At 41.8% G+C, this 21,258-nt stretch overlaps 1 protein-coding gene across 4 annotated transcripts; it reads right to left on the reverse strand.

Moving 5' to 3' along the window:
* Positions 1-174: 174 nt before the first annotated feature.
* btk (Bruton agammaglobulinemia tyrosine kinase) lies at positions 175-21,044 on the reverse strand. Of its 4 annotated transcripts, none has more exons than XM_079502141.1 (19): positions 20,922-21,044; positions 14,312-14,354; positions 14,038-14,195; positions 13,010-13,114; positions 11,811-11,892; positions 11,388-11,516; positions 11,221-11,288; positions 10,379-10,566; positions 6,800-6,862; positions 5,951-6,005; positions 4,892-4,971; positions 4,400-4,527; positions 4,217-4,288; positions 3,449-3,620; positions 3,008-3,227; positions 2,301-2,365; positions 1,842-1,960; positions 1,132-1,289; positions 175-944 (listed from the first exon to the last, which is right to left on the reverse strand). In XM_079502141.1, exons 3-19 carry the CDS (start codon positions 14,176-14,178, stop codon positions 873-875), a joined length of 1,917 nt encoding a protein of 638 aa, XP_079358267.1. In that variant the 5' UTR covers positions 14,179-14,195; positions 14,312-14,354; positions 20,922-21,044; the 3' UTR covers positions 175-872. The 4 variants fall into 4 exon arrangements, with proteins under 4 accessions (XP_079358267.1, XP_079358265.1, XP_079358266.1 ...); XM_079502139.1 differs by having other exon boundaries at positions 10,379-10,569; XM_079502140.1 differs by having other exon boundaries at positions 11,221-11,291.
* Between the last annotated feature and the right edge of the window lie 214 nt (positions 21,045-21,258).

The following is a 21,258-nucleotide window of genomic DNA, read 5'->3' on the forward strand; positions in this document are numbered from 1 at the left end:
TCATTAGAAACAATGATTTGGTGACCTAGGCACCTAGCTGCTTACCCCACACGATTTTAAATTGCTGTCTTTCATTCAATAATTATTTATAATCATCTATTATTCATATATTATGGCTAATACGGTATGTGAAATGTTTTATATCTGACTTTGTATTATTGTTTTCGGGATGATGATAATAAATAATAACAATAATAACAACAACAATAACAATGATAGTAATTTTACTTTTAAAAACAATCAGATGTTTTCTACAATTATTCAAGAGTAGCGATATTCCTAACATAAAACAGAGTAATACATTTAAAACAAATATGTATATTAAACTCAGGCTGAGTGAGACTATTGTAATTAACCAATTAAGATCTGAGGCTGATTCTACAAATGCATTCTAAACCAGTAGTTCTCACACTTTCAAGATTATTATGATTTTTTTCAAAACTTCTATTTTTGAATAGCCAACTCCAACATCTAAAATGACACTGATACTTTCCCGTTTTCAATGGGCTGCTAACTCAAGAGTTGGAACAGATAACATTAAATTCATACATTATACATGCAGTCCATATGTTCACTTCACATTACAGAGGTGTGTGTGTGTGTGTGTGTGTGTGTGTGTGTGTGTGTGTGTGTGTGTGTGTGTGTGTGTGTGCGTGTGCGTGTGCGTGTGCGTGTGTGTGTGTGTGTATTACAGACAGTGTATAGTATATAGTGTACAGTACAGTACTATGTTCAGGCCAGGCCAGCAATGAATCTGATTAAACTGCCCTGATGGGTTTCACACTTCTCCTGGCATAATATGCGTACAGGGCTGCTGCTTTGTGGGAATGACATCATGACAGGTAGCGGTGTCTCTGTGTGGTGTATAAGATCTACTGGAGCTCATACAGCAAGTCTTGAACGATCACTACCAGCTCCTGAAATGTGGGTCTCTCATCGGGTTTCTGGAAGGAAGAAAGAAACATAAAAAAACGTTGAGTGTGTGGGTTAATTCTCCTTCATGATGATATACTTTCCAAACCCGCGCATCTCAACCAAGTGATGTGCGTATTAGTTATTGTACACCTTTGACTCTACAAATTAACCCTCTAAAATAAACAATGGACACACACACACACAGGTCACACTCACATCATGCCAACATCTGTTCATGATGCTGTAGATCCTCTCGTTGGCCAGCTGGGGGCGGTAGAGGCGCAGGCCTCGAGGCACCTGATCCGCTATCTCTGTGTTGTTCAACCGTTGATAGGGAAGGCTCCCCATGGTGTACACTTCCCACATTAGAACTCCTGAGGAAACAGTAGGTAACGCCATATGAATTCAGTATACACTACTGACTAGTAGGCTATTGTCAAAATTCTAATATGTAGCCTATATACATATCAATCCAGATTCGGTTCAAACAAGGGGTTAAATTTGTTCTCCGGCTATGCCACAAAAATGTGGAACCCCCTACCAACAGTCATAAAGGAGTGTAAATCCCTACTCTCCTTCAAAACAACGCTAAAAGAGCGCTCAGAAAGTAGTCAAGGCCACCCCCCATGCACCCCACACCCCATTTAACTGCACATATTTTTCTTTCTGAGGGGCGCTTGCCCCACCAATGCATGGAGCCAATGCTGCACCCTCCCTTCACACGAGTGTAAGGGCGCTCCTCACTTCACACGGGTGTGATTTTCTTTCTTACTATGTCTTTAAGGCAGGCCTACAACGGGCACCGGTATGATTTTGCTGTCTTTTTGTTTTGTTGTGTTTCATTTTCTTGTCCTTTCCAATTTCCCTCCTGACAGGAGGGCAATTGGGGGCCACTTTGATAACCTGTGCATTATGCCATTGCTCACCATATGCCCAGACGTCTGACTTGCTGCTGAATCTACAGAAGAGCAGAACCTCTGGAGGTGACCAGCGAATAGGGAATTTAGAACCTGCTGAGCTTGTGTATTCATCATCAAGGACGTACCTGAAACCAAAGTGTTAAAAATAAACTGTTGGATTAGTCTTTTGGATTAGTCAGTTTTACAATGTGTCCTTTTATATTTTTATCTCCCTCCACACACACAAGTAAACTCTTCCTCTTTTTCTGAGATTATCGATTATATGCTGTATTTTATTGCCTTGCTGTCCTCAAATAAATCTGTTGCTGCTGTCGTGGCCAGGTATGCTATGACCTTGATTGATACGAACATAATATTTACTTTATAGTACATATAGTACACATCTATCATAGTACATTTATTTCACAATATACAGTACATAACAATAAAATAGAATATTTAAGAACAAATAATTTTCCATTTTACCTTGAAAGTCCAAAGTCAGTCACTTTCACGGTACCATTGGCATCTACTAAACAATTTCTGGCAGCCTGAGGATGAAATAAAAACACCAATGTTCTTGATTTGTATGCCAATTCTGAACATCTTGCCTATATGCACTGTAAAGTCTTGTGTTATGTCTACCCGGGATGTCTACTCTGGGCACCCCCGCCTGGCCAGGGTGCATATCAACATACAGTATTGATTGATTGGTTGATTGTGGTCCTGTGCATTCAATTCATCGAGACACATAAAACACTCACTAGTAGCAATAAACGTATTATGTACTGCAGGTGTGCCCAAAAGGTAGAGACATGATCTATCAGTAGATCACAAAGGCTGTGCAGGTAAACCACATGACATGGCCCTAAAACATATAGAAAAAAAGCATCTGCCACTTCATTGAATGACATCAAATTGGGCCTGTCAGCTCAAACCCACAATGCAATACTTTGTTTTCAAGAGTGTTGCACACAAACATCAGTAGCATTCCAAAGTTACCGGTATACAAAACTTCAATTTTGAAAGTAGCTCTCAAGTTAAAAAAAAGTGCAGGCACCCCTGATGTACAGTTGGAAAACGTTGGAAAATGATCTCCTGTAATGACATGCCCCACATAGGGGCACCAGGTTGAAAGTTAAATGAACCTTCCCGACTCTGCTTGTGTCTGGGACTTTGTCTTTCCACCTCACCAGGTCTCTGTGGATATACTGCTGGGACTCCAGGTAGGCCATGCCCTCGGTGACGTCCTTGCACATCTCCAGCAGCTGGATGGTCGTGGGGTGTTGCGTCTGACCCTCCCTGAGGTAGGTCAGCAGGCAGCCGTTGCAGAGGAACTCGGTCACAATGTAGATGGGTCTTTGTTTGGTGCAGACGCCGTACAGCTGAACCAGGTTCTCATGACGAAGCTTCCTGATTTGGAACCGAGAAGAGAAGGGGAGAGTAACTTACAGTAATAGCCCAATGCCAGTGTAATAAACGATTTACAAGTTCCCAACGCGCCACACCCGCAACGCGCCACACCCGCAAGGACATTTGACCGGTTGTAACCGGTCAAATGTCCTAACAAGGAGGATCGGCATCATATGAGATTACAGTGGCCCCCATCCGCTGTAATGTAAATGTTTTCTTACATCATTATCTTGGCCTCTTCTATGAAATCATCCTCTGACATGGAGCCTTCTTTAATCATCTTAATGGCCACGTCATGCTGACCCATCCACGTCCCGTACTTCACCACCCCAAATTGCCCGTTGCCCAGCTCCCTGATGGTCTTGAGGTGTAGGGGATCAATCTCCCAAATACCTGGCGTATGGAATAAGGAAGGAGAAGGTGTGTATGTTTTCAGTACATCCATATCAGAGACATGAGGGAAAGGGAAATGGCTTTGTCTGATATTCATAGCCTCTGGTGAAAATTTACATTGACCACAAAAAAAAGTTTGACAGTGAAAGATAAGCTTGCCCTGTTTCGTTTCCTAAGATCTTATAACATGTGTATATTATATTAACAGAGATTGCCTTAACCTCACCTTCAAAAATAGCTTTTGTGTGATGCTGCGTGTAGTATGATCAAGTAAAGGGCATTCATTTACGGAAAAATGCAAAAAGTTAAAACATGGACAACAACATTTGAACCACTGGCTGGAGACCCAAGGGGTCTATTAGTCCCCCTCCCCTTTTCCTTATCGAGCCAATCTACAAGCTCACATTGCGTTGCTATACGTGTCGTGAGCATGTAGATCGGCAATTTTTTCTGCCAAGCGTTCGCCCACAGAATAGGGACGCTATACAGTATGGTTCGTGTGGTAATAAAAGTTACAGTTGAATAAAATGTATAGTTATGTAGTCTGAGCTTCATGACCAATGCATATTGTTGAAGTTGAGGAGTCAAACTCTTACCATAGCCAAGCCCTGCTGTAGATGGAGGCTGTGCTCGGTTTGACACCATGTATTTCAGCCTGCTGACCATACCTAAAGTAAAGTTATTTATTTATTTAGCGCCATGATGACGAACCACACATAATGTTTGAATAGAAATGGCTGATTTGTGAGGAGAGATCTATAAATTATCCACTAATAAACCTGCTGCATTGTGCTGGTGGTAATTTATAAGATCTGGAATGCTGTTGAAATAATGCTTCTCGGCCAGGTAGAATTGGCCTTGCTGAGTGGTACAGATGTTGTAATGTCTGCTGTTTCCAGAGCTTTCCCTGTGGAAGAAATATAAAAAGCATGATAAGTCGATCTTGCAGAATAATAGACTAAAGTGATATGTTTTCAACAGTACTGTTTTGTTACTATGAAACAGCCATGCAAAAGACGGGTAGAAAAGTCTTCAATCTTATCTACAATAGCCTACCCTGAACACCCATGCTGTTGAAAGCCACTGTACATAGATTATTCCCAGTTTTGCATGAAGGACATTTACATCTCTCTTCCTCTGCCGGCTACAGTTTCCTCTTTCATTCAACAGTTCTTCTTTTGGTTGCGTCCACGCATGAGCGGAGCTTGTGGGCCCGGTGTAAATTAATGGTGGTGAGACATGCAGTGTTTACCATGACTGAAATTACTCACCCGCCACCCTTGGTGAACACGGAGACAGTGTACTTCCCGGCCTTGCTTGAATCCCGCACCAAGAAGCCTCCGTCTTTGTTCTATAAGAATGGGAAACCAACCGTGATCATCAAGCCTAATGTTGTTTCATCATTCATGTCTTTCTTGTCAAAATGCACTAAATCGTCTCTGTTGGGTCGAAACCTCATTATGTCCAAAACTGTTACTTTGCAGGATTCAAAAGTAGAAATAGTAGCAGATCTACACGCTCAAAACACGCTTCGAGCTTGTTTGCTGATTTTGAATACCAGTATGATCTATTAGGGCGTTAACACCAAAAGTTAAAATATGGAGATAAGAGGTTTCTGTCCGACAACAAAATAGTAGGGCTCAACAGTTACTCGATGTAATCAAATCAATCGATTATATTAATAATACAAAAATAGATTGCTATTAAAAAAATATGTTTTTTTTGGGGGGGGGGGGCATTTTAAATGACGCTTTTGTTTCTTTCTTTAAAAAAAAACTAGACTAGACTGGTGACCGACTGTAAAGCACCGAGTCAGTAACGATGGAAGTTGAAAGATCCATTCCCCACCCGGCTACGCAATACCCGTTGTACCCGTGTCAGAGCACCCGTTCCACCCATATGACTGTGTCCCTTTTATGCCCATATATGGAGATTTCTGTATCTGTCTCTGTGTCCCTGCGAACGGTTCTCGAGTTACGTGTATTACAGACGTACACACGTACGTACTACGTACACACATAAACTGGTGCATTTATAGATAGATAGTGGAAATACTCGATCTACAGTACAAGCGCTAGGCCGCATTGTGAGCCTGTAGATCAGCTATTTGACGCTGCTGTACGATGAAGTGGTTTACGTGGTTATTAATCAAACTAACGGATTTAGTCGGTTATAAAAATATATATTATTCAATTTCAATGAATTTCAAAACACATTTCAGGATCATTCGATGTATCGAAAAATGTACCCATAGAATAATCACAAAGAAAATAACCAATAGTTACAGCCCTACTAAATTGCACTGGTTTGATGTAACATAGACCGTTCACCTCTGTCCTCAGCAGGTTCTCTGCCTGGCTGCGGTTCATGTTCTTACAATACCAGCTGTGAAAAGGAGGGGTTGGGGGATCATTATTTTTCAGAGAGTATAGCAGTGATCCATACAGGATCCAACAATGCAATTCTCTGTTCTCAGGAAGCTTTACACGGTAATTAAAAGACTAAAGAAGCCCTAACCACACCAAACGGTCGCCATGCAACTCCTTGGGTCCAAACGGTTGCATGGTGACCCTTTGGTGTGGTTTGGGCCATTGAATTCCATGCGTTGAATCACTTGGGACGACGTGGGTCAACGTGCAACAGGACATATCACACCACTGGGACAACGCTAAAACCGTCTCCACCTTTTGGTGTGGTTAGGGCTGTACAACCAATCAAAGAATATTTGAAAACCAAAATATCAAATGTGTTTTGACACAGAATTGAATGGTCATGATTCACATGAATCACAGAATTTATGGTCATGAGTCACCATGGAGCCTGGATGGCTTAGGTCCAGGCTTAAAATGACTTATATAAATATGTTAAACAATCTCTATGGGAAAGGGGAATGGGTTTTCTATCTGTGGCACCACAAAATGGTCAAAATGCTATGCCATATTGAGGTTCCTCAATATGCTATTCCAGTTCATTCATGAGGTTCATTTGATGTTGCATTTATGATAGCCATTTATTGTAAGAAATATGCTGCAGGGGCAAAAACAAAACCTCTGCCTCCCAGCTTTCTCGCCTGCCGGAGATAATGAAAGTATAATTTCTATTACCTAATGCTACCACGTATCAGTGGATATAATAATATATACAACAAATAATATAAGACTTGTACATGGCATACTCACTCAAATCTTTCTAGTCCATTTCCAGCATTCACAACATAATTGCTAGGTATATACCCTTCTCTCCTGTAAGGGAATATGACATATTGGTCATGGAGCTAGGAAACACACACATGCGCGCGCACACACACACACACACACACACACACACACACACACACACACACACACACACACACACACACACACACACACACACATGCACGCACTCGCTCGCACACACACTGCACTACATATACACATATCAAATCATAATAAATTATTGCATGACTTGTTATTAATATACATCCTAAATTGACATAATATGTTAGAAGTTATGGCAGTGGCCTCAGTGGGGTATAGTTTGTCATCAGCTGTACACAGTGTACAGTAGGTGTGTTGCTCCAAAACAGCAATTAAACAGCACAAACTAGATGTTGGCTGTGTCATAGAGTAGACATAGTCTACTCTATCTACTCTCAGGGTCACAAATATAAACAAATACAAATTTCGAAACTACTATATATATATATATCCAGTCCATTTCGGGTGCTGAAAGTGTGAAAACAGCATGAGCATAAGCAATCAATCTCGCTCTTTTTCTTCATAACAGGTGTGAACTGTGAACACCCAACACAGTTGTGGCCAACAACTATTGTGGCCAGTTTTGCTTTCATTTTTGAAGTACAGTGTATGTATATGACATACACAGAATTGAATGTGCTGTGTGGCGGTCTGTTATAGACCATATTCACATGGCGGCCATGTTGACATTTTGCATTGAAAAAGCAGGGTGGCAACGGGGTGGCATTTCAGTAACTTAATGGCAAGATGGCCACAGTGTAAATATGGTGTATTGGGTTGTAACTTGTGTTCTCTCGCGAGCCAGACTGTTGTATTTTCCGTCATACAGTCGGGAGCACGGAAGCTCTCAAAACGATCTGGAGGTGAAGCAGAGTAGGCTACCAGCTTGTGATCAGCAGGCCCGAACGGAATACGCGGCCGCGGTGTTCCGATGAAAACGACGCGGAATTTCCGCGGAAATTTAACACGTTCATGTTGTAGTTTACTTTACCCAGGCCAGCATAATATTAACCAGTGGACGCACCCGCCCCTCCCTCCTCCCCTCATTCTCTACTGCTGACTAATATGTTGGAGGCTCTGGACGAGAATATTTAATATAACTTTATCAAAACTTCAAAAGCTGTCGGAAGTCCTGTCTGATTTACTGCAGAGGAGCCGACTGCTGAGTGACACGCGTCTTCGTCGTCATTCAATAACTTTTATTCGGATGGGGGCCGCGGGGGGTGTTGTTTCTTGTTTGCCAACACACAATGGATTACCTAACAGGTATTTCACTGCGCGTCTGAAGCAACAGGAGTGCGAGTGATTTGGGTAAGTAGCATTTACATTTAGGCTACTATTGTAGCTTAGCTGGTTTGGTTAACATGCTGAACTAAATTAAAAAAAATTGGGCAGCGTTGCTGCGTTTCGATCGCTCCGAGAGGCAAGAGAGAGCTGAGAGAGAGAGAAAGTGGGTGTGTTTGGAGAGACTGCATGCGATGTGCGTGCGAGAGAGAGCGAAAGTGTGTGTGTGTGTGTGTGTGTGTTTGGAGAGAGCGTGCGTGCGAGTGAGTGAGTGAGTGAGTGAGTGAGTGAGTGCATGCGTGCGTGCGTGTGTGTGTGTGTGTGAGAGAATATGAAATATTTTTAGATAGTATTACTCAAAATGTTAATGTAACACATCTGTTTACAGTTACACGGTACACCTTTATTTAATTCCTATTTATATTCATATTTATTTGTACATAGATTGTTTTCTTGTCTCGTTTCACTTTTGCTTTGGCAATGTAAACGTATGTTTTCTCATGCCAGGCAATAAAGCTATTTTGATTTGAATTGAATTGAATTGAATTGAGAGAAAACCTTTAGCTGAGAGAGATGAAGCAGGAGCCAGGGACCCCATATCAAATTGTGTTGCAGATTCAACTTTTTAATATAGCTTAAATATAGCTTGCCCACTCTGTTTTGGTGCCTAGCTTGCCCTGGTGCCCAGTCTGCCCTCCTTTCCCTAGTGCCCACTCTGTTTTGGTGCCTAGCTTTCCATGGTGCCCAGTCTGCCCTCCTTTCCCTAGTGCCCACCTATACCTGGTGCCCATGTCTGCCCACCTTTCCCTAGTGCCCACTCTGTTTTGGTGCCCACCTATCCCTGTATCCCTGCTGCCCACTCTGTTTTGGTGCCCACCTATCCCTGGTGCCCAGTCTGCCCACCTTTCCCTAGTGCCCACTCTGTTTTGGTGCCCACCTATCCCTGGTGCCCAGTCTGCCCACCGTTTCCTAGTGCCCACTCTGTTTTGGTGCCCTAGTCCCCTAGACAGCACCATGTCAAACAGTGCAGTGTTGTGTTGGATTCATGTTCAGTATTTTTAGACACCCACTTAGTCGCACTGTCGCAGCATGAGGCATCATTTGGGAACTTGTAGATCTGCTATTTTCAACTAATGTTACCCTCAGAATAGGGATGCTAGGGTTTTAACACATTGTCTTTGTTTTGCAGTACGATCTAGGACTGAAACCCTGGCTGCCTGCCTCTCCAAGACCCATGTACTGCTGAGAGGAAGAAGTTTGTGTTGGATTTTATAAAGGCTCTGGTTGAGGCAGATATTCCTCTTGAGGAAGCCCCCAAGCTGGCCCCTGGCTATCTGGCTGGCTGATTGACTGAGTGACTGACTGACTGACTGACTGACTGACTAGCTGGCTATAACTGACTGGCTAACTGACTGGCTGGCTGGTTAACGGACTGAGTGGCTGGCTGGCTGGCTGGCTAATGGACTGACTGGCTGGCTGACTGACTGACTGGCTAACGGACTGGCTGACTGACAGACTGACTGACTGGCTGGCTTTTTGGCTGGCTGGCGAATGGACTGGCTGGCTGGCTGGCTTGTATGTTCATGGACCCATTGTAATTTAATTTCACATTTGTTATTTGAATTCTACTAAAGGATGTTCATGAAGGAGTGAATTATTATTGAATAAAAATGGATGAAGTCGTACATTTGACTAATAGATCTTAATTACTTTGTTGTGGTACTTTAAGGTTTATTTCGCATATTTAGAGTTATTTTTGCTCTAAACACATTGATTATAGTCCTGGATAACTGTCTAAAACCTTAAAAGGAAAAAAAAACACTCCGCAGAATCCCGCAGATTTTCCTCCAGAGTCACCGCAGAAAAACAGAAAAAAACCCGCAGATTCCGTTTGGCCTTAGTGATCAGTGGCAACTGGACTGTATAGGCGGAATCAGGCTGGTGATTGTCTCCTTTGGTTATGGACTAAACAATCCTTGGCTTTTGGGATTTTAAACCTGTGTGGACTGGCTGTTTGGGGACTGGAAAAGAGGGAGTTGAGTGTTTTATGTTGCACCCAGTGACCCTTAGGCTGGGTCGTAGCAATAATTAAACTAGCTGATCTACAAGTTCACACTTCACAACGCATCACAATGCAACACATTGTGAGCTTTGTCATACGAATGTGTGTGATATATAGGGTTTAAGAGTTTAATCAAATGTCCCCCCATCCCTTGCCTCACATGCATATCTTACCCAGTGTTGTCTCTGGCCTTCCACCAGTTGGCGTCTGTCATCTCGAGGATGGTGTACTCCTCATCCTTCCTCAGCTCCAGGTCCTGGGGGGTTACGGGTGTATATCCATACTCGGCTATGACTGTCATGCCCACCGAGTGCGAAGGCTCCTCAGGAGGCTGCGGCGGTAGAGGCCTGCAGCCAGGCTTCTCCTGAAACGGCATGACGCACATGTTACAATTGGTACTCCTACAGTTGGAGGCCATCGATATTGTCCTTTTCTTTTTGCTGAGGTTTGCGTGATCTGCGCAAAAGGACAGTTAACCCATTTTGGGCGGGAACCCCTTTTGGTGTTTTAAACATAGTTATAATTTAGCTATTGAAAAATAGCAGATCTACAAGCTCATAGCGCGCCACCGAGTGGCGCGCTACGAGCTTGTAGGTCTGCTATTTTTGAAAAATCGTGAAAATATTTATTTCAGAAAACTGGAGGATTTAGAAGGATTTTTTTAAATTTTGAGGTCAGGCCTAAATGGGTCAACTGACCCAACTGTATACAGTCTTTATGGTCTGTCTGTCGTACGACAGTGTCGGGCAGCCAGAGCAGACCTGTAAGCACACAACGCTTTGCGGATGAGATGTGTTGTGTGCTTGTAGGTCAGTGGTTCCCAAACTTGGGGTCGGTCGGTCCCCAAATGATTGTGAGGGGTCGCCTTATTGATTAGCGGCGAAAATAGCTAAGGCGTTGTGAGCTTGCAGTTCGTCTATTTTTACAATATTTTTCTATGTAAACAAGTCAAACCAAATGTAATTAGTAGTTTAGACTAGAGAGTAGAGACAAAGTAGAATGCAGGCTCAAGTACCTCCTCTGGGGTGGGAGGAAGCGGTTTCCTGGATGGGCGTCGCCGAGATGAGTTTTTGGATGAGAAGCCTACTGATGGGAGAAATAAGCCACAATGATGCTAGTGTGACTGTGGCCATTGTATGAACTTATCTTTAATGAACAAGGCACCTCTCTCCAATCACTGACCTCCATTCTTATGCTCTAACACCTTGCAGCCCACAGCTTCTTTGACTTGCTGTTGACAGCACTGCCACATCCCATCCGCCCAGAAACAAGGATGGTACTTCTGTATTAGATCCTTGTTGAAACGCACCTCTACACACACACACACACACACACACACACACACACACACACACACACACACACACACACACACACACCTTATGTGACCGATGTTTTTATCAAAGCAAATGTAAGCATTGAAATTTGCATCATATCCCAAAACTCACTGCTACTCAGGATGACCATTGTTGCCACATCAATTCTGTGCCTAGAGTTTGTGCATTGTACGCATTGTGTGTCCACGTATAGTCTGGGATTCGTCTGGTATATTACAGAGATTAGCAAGAGGCTAAACGGGAAGCCATGGATACACTTGTTACTTACTTTCCTTCAGCTTCTTTATCCACTCGCCTCGTGTGGCGTCATTCTTTGCAAAGACGTACAGTGGTCCTTCATCGTAGATTACCTATGGCCAGACATCGAGGAAACCAACATGGCACTTTACCAGATACTTACATGTAGTTTCAACACAGTGTTTTGTCATTTATTTTCCACATTTCATTAATCCAACGTGGAAGCACGTCAGTTACTCTTCGCTAAATGTAAACAAATTCTGGTGTTCATCACTCAAACTTGTGTTACTGCCACTTTGGGTATTTTGTGGGGTTTATGGCAGTCAAATGTATGTCCAGGTGTCCAATTATGAAATCTCTTTTTTTATTTACTATAGCAGTACTTTGTGAGCGCTCATTTCCCAAAACAGTGGCAAATACAGAAGCTAATTCTATACCCTAAACACTTTCAACCTGGCATCCCTATTTTTTAAACGTCATAGGCCAATAGGAGTTTCAAGTATACCAACCGGTGGCACAAACCAGTCTTTGGTGTACCACTGTGTGAATTGTCATGACCTGTTTTAGAAGCACCTGTAGCTGTTATTGAAAGTCCCCATTGATACTCCATCGTACGATGGTGCTGCACACCGAAAATACAAGCGCACAGTGCATCAGGCTTAACGCGGGGAGAAGGACATACTCTCAAAGAGGAAGCATATTTTGAAATGCTACTTCCTTGACCCCAGTACCCCAGTAGCAGCCTGCATGATACTTTACATTATGACTTCCTTGACCCCGGCCAGTACCCCAGTAGCAGCCTGCATGATACTGTACATTTACAGAAGAAATTACGTTATAGATTAACCTTGAGGTAAAACTCTGAACGTTTCAATTGCTTTATCACAAATTGAACACCAAAGAAGTGGGAGAAGTGAAACCAAACTAGACCACAGAGGAGCAGGGAAATACCTGATTTCACTGCAGAGAGACTGACTTTCAGTAAGTGAACTGACAACATGATGAGGCCCCGTAACTAGCATAATGCATTCTCACTCCCCGGTAGTTGCAGGTATTGTTTGCGACACTTGGAGAACATCTTGACCAAGCATCAGATGGTTGATGCGGATATTGATGCTACATTAACTCATGTTTCTGGGAACACCATGGAACTCCCTCAAGGACCCCTGTGGGTCCCCGGACCCCACTTTGAGACCCACTGTTGGGTGATAGCAGTTATTGTTTTTTTACCTGGAATGCATAAGAGCGCTCTGGGGGTGAATTGGGTTCTGGCTGGACTGTCTCCACACACTTAATCTTCTCTAGCTCCACAAAGCCCCTCAAGCTTTTCCTTTTCTGGTAGAGAGAGAGAGAGAGAATGCAGGGGCATCTTCATTGATTGATTGATTGATTGATTGATTGATTGATTAATTGATTACATGTAGTAATCAGTGTACAATTTACAATTTACAATTTAGGCATTTAGCAGACGCTCTTAATCCAGAGCGACTTACATTAAGCAATAACAAAAGCATGGCATACATCACATATATAAAAAGTAGTTATCATGAATCATAAACTAAATCATAAACTGTACGTTGAAGCAAAGCGAGTAGTACTCAAGTATGTGGCGTTCCCATACATTCTACTCTAATATTATGTCCAGGACAGGTGAAGTTATAATGCAATGTAAATCAGGGCAGTATTTGTATAGTCCTGCAACTAAAGTTATGGCCTCCGTTTATATTACGAGCACTTGTCTGTTTTTGGAGCCATGTGCTGCTGCGCACCCACTGACAGTGATGTATAGTAGGCCTATAATACGTGACACAGTTGTTATAACCGTCTATGTTGATTTACACATTGTTTTGTAAAAATTGTCATGTTACTGAAAGACATTCTTTCATGGGTAATTTGACCAGCTCAGTGGCCTTGTGGTTAGAGTGTCCGCCCTGACACTGGGAGGTTGGGGTTCAATCCCCGACCGGGTCATACCAAAGACAAAGAATGGGACCCAGTGCCTCCCTGCTTGACACTCAGCATCAAGGGTTGGATTGGGGGTAAGTCCCTGCGACATACTAGCGTCATGTCCAGGGGGTGTACTTGTACATCAAGCTGCCTCACGCTACAGAAACAGGAGATAGGCTCCGAGTCCTGCCCTATGGGCCTCATGGCTCGGCAAGGCTACTTACTTGAGGGTAACCCTCACCAAAAGTACTATACAGTATATAGGACCGTAATAGCAATCGTTGTCGTGTCAATGTGGTCAATACACATACCGCTTTATTGAGGTCATAATCATAGTAAGACAGTTTGTCCTGCGTCAGAACAAACCATCTCTCCTTGTAGTTCAAAGGGGAAGCCTTCCTCTTCTGCTGCGATCGTTTTATGAAGAGTTCTTCCAATATAGTCTCTGACATGGTTCAATCAGAGAGTTCTATGTGGAATCAAGGCAAATTAATCCATGGTAAAATAGGAGTGTAACAGCTATTCAAATGAATCAATTGAATCGATTATAGTGCACATGGTGTGTGGGATATGAAATGTACTTACCTACACTTCATAGATTCAGCTACAACAGGAGAGAAAGGAAGATCTGGAAATAGATACAGAAACAGGTGAACAGGTATCAGTGTGTGTGTGTGTGTGTGTGTGTGTGTGTGTGTGTGTGTGTGTGTGTGTGTGTGTGTGTGTGTGTGTGTGTGTGATTAACCTGTAGTTTTGCATAAACCCTCCTTTTATTGTCAATATCCCCTTTGTTTCCGGGGGTTTCCTCCCTTGGAACAATTCCTTCAGCCATATCTTCTGGCCCCACAATGTACAGTCAGTGGCAGGGTTGGAAAGTAACTAAAGTAAGTCATATTATTACTTTTTTCCAGTAACTAGTAATGTAACTATTTACTTTACATTTTGAGTACCTAATTGCGAACGCAGTGATTGCGAACGCAGTGAGCACTAACTATGAGACCTAGCAGAACATGTCTGTCTGTCTGTCTGTCTGTGTGTGTGTGTGTGTCACGCTGTAACACCACCCGCCCACCACCAGAGGGCGCAGCTGTATCACACACAACACACACACACACACACACACAAAACTTAACTTAAAAAAAAACTTAACTTAAAAAAAACGTAACTTAAAAAACGTAAAGAAAACTTAAAGAAAACACACACACACGCACGCACACATACAAAAAACCTTAAAAAAGTACGTAATTTATTCTAATTGTTGTTATTGCAATTTACGAGCTGCGTTCGCTTCCCGCGTTCGCGCGTCTTACTTGTAATATTACTAATATGTTACTATTTTCCAAAAGTAACTCATTACGAGCCTTGAGTGTTTATCAACGATAGACTGGGTTGGGAGGGAGTTACTTTGCAGGCTGCTGATCCGGTCTAGAGCTAGACTCTAGAGCGGATACGGAAACAATGTGCACTTGTCTGTACGTGTGAACTTTTCCCACACTGGTCAGTGGTGGAAAAAGTATTCACATATTTTACTTAAGTACTATCAATATACTGCAATGTATAGAGCTACTCTGTTACAAACAAAACACAATTTTTAATTCAGTAAAAGTACAAATGTAATCAAAATCTACAAAGTAACTAGTAACTAAAGTTTTCAAATATTTGTAGTGGAGTAAAAGTACAATATTTGCATGCGCCTGGACCACTAAGCCAGCGGGCGCCTAGAGAACCTTTTCTTTGTCAAATGAGAAATGGTTCCTCAAAGAACCATTTTGACCTTATCATCCCAAGTTTAGATGTCTTGAGAAAAAAGAAATCGCAATTGAAAATGATCTTATGTCTAATACACAGTCTGAAAACTCATATATTCAAACTCCATCTCATCCCGAGGCACTCCCTTCTTTGAATAAATACTTGACCGCTTGCTTGAGTTTATGCCATTTTCTGCAATCTCGCACTTGTACAGTAAGTCACTATTCTGCTAAATGGCCAAAATGAAACATGCATTTGTATATTAAAGTATAAATCCTGAGTGTAAAAATGGACCAAGGTCATATTTACACTGTGACTGTAAGAGTTAAACCTACACTCAGGATCTTACTGTGTAGTCAAATGAAGCACCTTATATCTATTGACCTCCATCCATGACAGGGTTATTGTACCAACCAACAGCACCTGTAGCTGGCCCTGGCAGCATCTGAGAGTCACATGGGTGCCTATCAGCTCCAGGACAGGACAAGGCCTCTATTGATATCAGGCATAGACGGAAGTGGAGCCGGTTGACAGGCAGATATTTATGTCTGTTAATTATTTAGGGATTGGGATAACAAACCCTCTGTGGAATCTACAGATCGCTAGCTTTCTTGTTTTTCACCATTCAGTGAAACAAAACAAACGAAAAGATATACCACACAGGGGTGGGAAAAAACATGTAATGAATAATATTTCATATGTTAAGCAAAGTCTACACATTTTAGCTCTGCAACCTGCATTAAGATTGAACCTAATGGATAGTCACCATAAATTACATACAGCAATACATTTGCACACAGCAATTAATTGCTCAAACTCACCCTTGTCATGAAGCTGAATAGTTATATTGTCTCTTTCTTTTGTCAGCTGTGTTTGTAGTTTTGTAGCTCAGCTCAGCCTATTTTCAGCCTGAGAGCACTTCCTTCTACTATTTGAACTGTAACATCACTAGAGATAGAAGTCACTGCCCACTAACCAGGAGGGTGTCATTTCTTCACACTAGCTGCTTTAGCTAGTGACAACAGATAGGCTACTGCTGTTGTCTTGATATGTCATTATTACTTGCGCAAGCAGAGCACGCAAGTACTAGTTTCACCCAGGACGATTCGTATGCACCGTCCCAGCAGATGACGTAATGACTACTTGTGCCTGATAAGGCAGTGGTGCCAGACTTTACCTCTAATCCTCTCGACACTAAAACATATCGTCATTACGTCACCATCGAAAACTAATTACACTCTGGCATTGGGACCTTTAATCCACATCTTTATTACGTCATCATTGAGAGCTAGTCATCATTGAGAGCTAGCATATGATGCCAGTTATACCCTGACGTCATATGCTGGGACGGTGGATACGCATCAAAAGTAACCACAGTATACCACTAATCAACTTACAAATTACATATACATATACATAGAGGCATTTCCTTTCCCCTTATCTCTCTCCCTCTTTCCGACATTGATCGAGATATACGTCACCATCGAAGGCATTGGGCCTTTAATCCACATCTTTATTACGATATACTTCATAATACTACTTTTTTACGTGCAAAAAGTAGGTACGTAGCAAATAGCTAAACCTAATAATTCAATATTTCAATCGTTCTTTCAAAGAGAAGCTGAGATTTGACAGTTTGTAGTGGTCGACAGTACTTGCACGCTCTGCTTGCGCACTAGTAGGCCATTTATGGCCTACTTGTGTGCAACAAGCAAGTAGGCACTCGACAGAGTGCAGTTCTAGTTTTATATGCATTTGCATATAAAATAATGACAACAAGACATCAAGACAACAGCAGTAGCCTATCTGTTGTCATTAGCTGTGTTGGTCATTCCCCAAAACATGAAGGAGTGGATGTTAGGCTACTTCTTTCTAGTATAGGACCTGGCTAAGAATGATATGTATGCTCTTCATTTAGCAGAGAATATCTCAACTGTTCTTGACTAATATGACCTCCACGAACAACTTAGGACCTGTGAGAAATTCTCTATCCGGGACGAAATACCCCAAAATGACCACGCCCTTTTAAAAATAACCACTACTTAAAACATTACTCTATCTTCTAAACCAGGCCTGTCAAACTCATTTTGGGGTGAGGGCTGCATTGGTCAAAGGGTGACTTGATGTGGGCCAGAACCAGTTGCGGACCCTTGGAGCTACAGATGTACTGAGATGCTCAAAATGTTCAGAATACTCATGTTTGAGTCAATAGATCATATGCACATGGCGGTCATCTTTCCATAAGTTAATGGCAGGATGGAAACTAGCCGCAATTTGCCATTGACAGCCCATACAACCAAACAGACAAAGTCCTATCTAATTGTATTAAATGAAGTCAAACTCACAAACATTGCAGCTGTAAGAAAAGCTTGAATTATCCTCTTTCTATCTGCAAAGTGTTTGTTTCATAAAAATCAACAGTAGACATGCTATGAGCTACTTTATGTCAAGAAATTCCTTGCAGGTGATTTTTTTTCTCACCTGCAAGATAGAAAGAAGATAATTCAAGCTTTTCGTACAGCTGCAAATTTGCAATGTTGGTGAATTTGACTTAATTTAATACAAATATAGATAGGACTGTGTCTGTTTGGATGTATGGGCTGTCAATGGCAAATTTCGGCTAGTTTCCACCCTGCCATTAAATGGAAAGATGACTGCCGTGTGCAACATGAGTATTCTGAACATTTTGAGCATCTCAGAACATCTGTAGCTCCAACGGTTTTGGGGTATTTCATCCCGGATAGATCATTTCTCACAGTTCCTAAGTTTTTCACAGGGGTCATATTAGTCTAGTTAGAACAGTTGAGATATTCTCCGCTAAATGAAGTGCATATACATATCTTAGCCAGGTCCTATACTATCAATCAAGCTCTATGGATATTGCCATACTCTCTCTCTCTCTCTCTCTCTCTCTCTCTCTCTCTCTCTCTCTCTCTCTCTCTCTCTCTCTCTCTCTCTCTATGCCACTCAACCCACAACTGCCCTATCAATCAAATATTCCCCTGTGTCCATTCTTCTTTTTATCATGGCCAGCTGAAGTGCTGTTTTTTTTATTCAAAGGGTTGTGAGTCATTGGTGCTGACAGACACATGCATAGGGAAGTTGCATCAGTGTTGCGCTGCAGTACAAAGGAAGAAATTTAACCGGCACTGCAGCACTTTAACCTGACAGTGTTACTGTCGACACAATAGTCATGTCAACCAAACAAACAGCAACCGCATGCAAAAACTTGATGAAGTAGGGAAGATAAAAATGTGAAAGTACTCAGGCCATAATATTCAAACCTTCTCCTCACCCTATGGTTGGCATCAAATGAATGCATCACAGAGCTGCAGTATAGCAACATCATTCAGCAACATTCCACAACAACAAACAGGATCTGTCACTTATCAGAACTACCATCTGCCTTTTAAGATATCACTTTAGGGAAGCTTTTTGTGTAACTGTAGCTAATTGACAATGAAGACTTATCTTAGCGTTGCTGCTTTAATGACATGGAAAGATATTGGGAAAATTATTGATCCTGCAACTTTCTTAGGACCGCCCCCTATAGACTCAATAGAGTACACTGTCTAGAGTCAACACCCTGTGTGAAGACGACAAGTTTTGTGTTTCATTGCAGTGACCAGCTCATGACACAGCAAACTCTCTGATAAAAGTAGCCTATCAGTTTAACAGGAACCACACAAGATACTCTCTCTTTGGACGTTTCCTGACTGATAAGAGAGAGAGAGAGAGAGAGAGAGAGAGAGAGAGAGAGAGAGTGTGTGTGTGTGTGTATGTGTGTGTGTGTGTGTGTGTGTGTGTGTGTGTGTGTGTGTGTGTGTGTGTGTGTGTGTGTGTGTGTGTGTGTGTGTGTGTGTGTGTGTGTGTGTGGTGTGTGCGTGCGTGCGTAGTCCACAGTCCACATTAATAATTTTTACTCAATTCCACAATGCTACACATTTCTCTGAGATCCCAAGCACCCATTGTTTGTTTTGGAGAGAGCAGTATAGGCTACTATAATTTTTGTCCCCTCTTTATGGGGTCCAAGTAAGCCGTCTCTTCAGCTCTTTAATAAACAGAGATTTTCAGGTCACCAATTTTATCCAGTCAGGAGACGGAACTCTACAGAGACAATTTATCAGCTTCAATTTTATTGTGTTCCCGTTCCATATTTTTTGGTGTGTTTATTTAACTCATTCCAGTTTCACTTGAGTTCTCTCTTCTGAATGGATAAAATTGGTATCCCGACCTGAAAATGTAAAAATGGTATCCTGAAAATTTGTGGTGCACGATTATGAAATTATGACCGATATCCGATCTCCGATTATTTGCAGGGACATATGCCGATACAGATTTTGACCGATTCCGCTATTATTCAGAGGGCCCAAAGCCTGTTAATAAAGTAATCAATCAATCAATAAATAGCCTATACTCTTCCAAGTGTCTGTTTTCACAACTGAATGACTACTGAATGAGATGAGTACACACAAGTTTATTTTTACTTAAGATTACTTAAGATTTTACATCATATTTGATTTGGCTTTTGTTCTAGACTAGAAGTACTACATTTTTCCGATACCGATATGGCATTTTTATGGCCGATATGGCCTATTCCGATTATGCTACCGATTAAAATGTGCATCCCTACTCAGAATGTGATGTATTTAAGAGTTAGAGGGAGACCTCTGCTACTGAACAAACACTATTATTTTCTTTTTCTTTTTACATTTCTCTGTATCTTGGCTACATTGAAGGCCTGCCCCTAAACTGTACTCCGAGTTGAAATAAATTATGAGGATGAGGTTATCCTTCTCCTGTATGCTTGTTCTATACTATACCAACTATCTAGCCTGCTTTATGTCTAAGAGTATTATAATTGGAATGAGGATTTTGAGAGAAATGCCAAATGCACCAACCCTAGCTCTGTTAAGCACTTTTAAAGCAAAACATGTTGTTTACAGTACAACAACAACAACAACTAAAAAGTAGGCCTACCTTTGCTACTTAACTTGGAAATAAAACGTCCACTAACCTACTGCAAGAGGCAAACAAAAACAATTCAATATTGTGTTGCACCTCATCAGTGCATAACACGTTCACACTTCACACCATGCTGATAATGAAACGTAAAGAAACACAAATAGGCCTATAACAGGATTTTCTCTTGGTAGATTATGTATCAATAAGGCATACCTTATTAACTGACATTTTCTAGGACTAGAGGTGTCCCAAAACAATCTGTATTCATTCACAAACTCTCCATGCTGATAGTTTTTCCACTTGGGAATCGCACCAAATAACACATACAACCAAAAATGTTTTTTCTTCCAAAGGACTTCCAGTTATGAAATTGCTTATAAAAAGCATACATTAAAGCATACATTGTTATTTGTTAACCCCAAAGGAAAAGGCTATGGAGCTTTTTTAGACCCTAGTACTGACCAAGAGCTACATTACTTACAGTAGTATGTGGAGGACACCAGAGAACGTCAAACATGGATGATGGATCAATGAGTTGGCACTCACTGCAGATGCTGTGGGTTGAGGCAATCATAAATGGCATGGACCTCTGCTTTAGTATCTTTAATTTCCATATAGTGTGCGTTAGCACTGCAAGAACATAAACCCCACCCATAGAGAGGAATTGAGTCCACTTGCTTCCCCTTTTGCTTCCTGCTAATTTTCATATCATCTCGGCAGTTTTGGTGATAAGTAAAAGAAGGCTCGGCATTAACTGTACAGTAGGCTGCTGCGAAACTGGCTGTTGAGTTGACTCACACATTTTCTTGGTGTAAATG

Source organism: Electrona antarctica (assembly GCF_951216825.1).
Source record: "Electrona antarctica genome assembly, chromosome: 1".
Taxonomy (NCBI): Eukaryota; Metazoa; Chordata; class Actinopteri; order Myctophiformes; family Myctophidae; genus Electrona; species Electrona antarctica.

What these genes read in the sequence shown, in the direction of transcription:
- btk (XM_079502138.1), bottom strand. Translation starts at nt 14,178, where the DNA reads ATGTCAGAGACTATATTGGAAGAACTCTTCATAAAACGATCGCAGCAG. An exon ending in AGCGCTCTTATGCATTCCAG is followed by an intron (nt 11,893 to 13,009) that starts GTAAAAAAACAA and finishes GTCTGGCCATAG; the next exon opens with GTAATCTACGATGAAGGACC. An exon ending in GATAAAGAAGCTGAAGGAAA is followed by an intron (nt 11,517 to 11,810) that starts GTAAGTAACAAG and finishes GTGTGTGTGTAG; the next exon opens with AGGTGCGTTTCAACAAGGAT.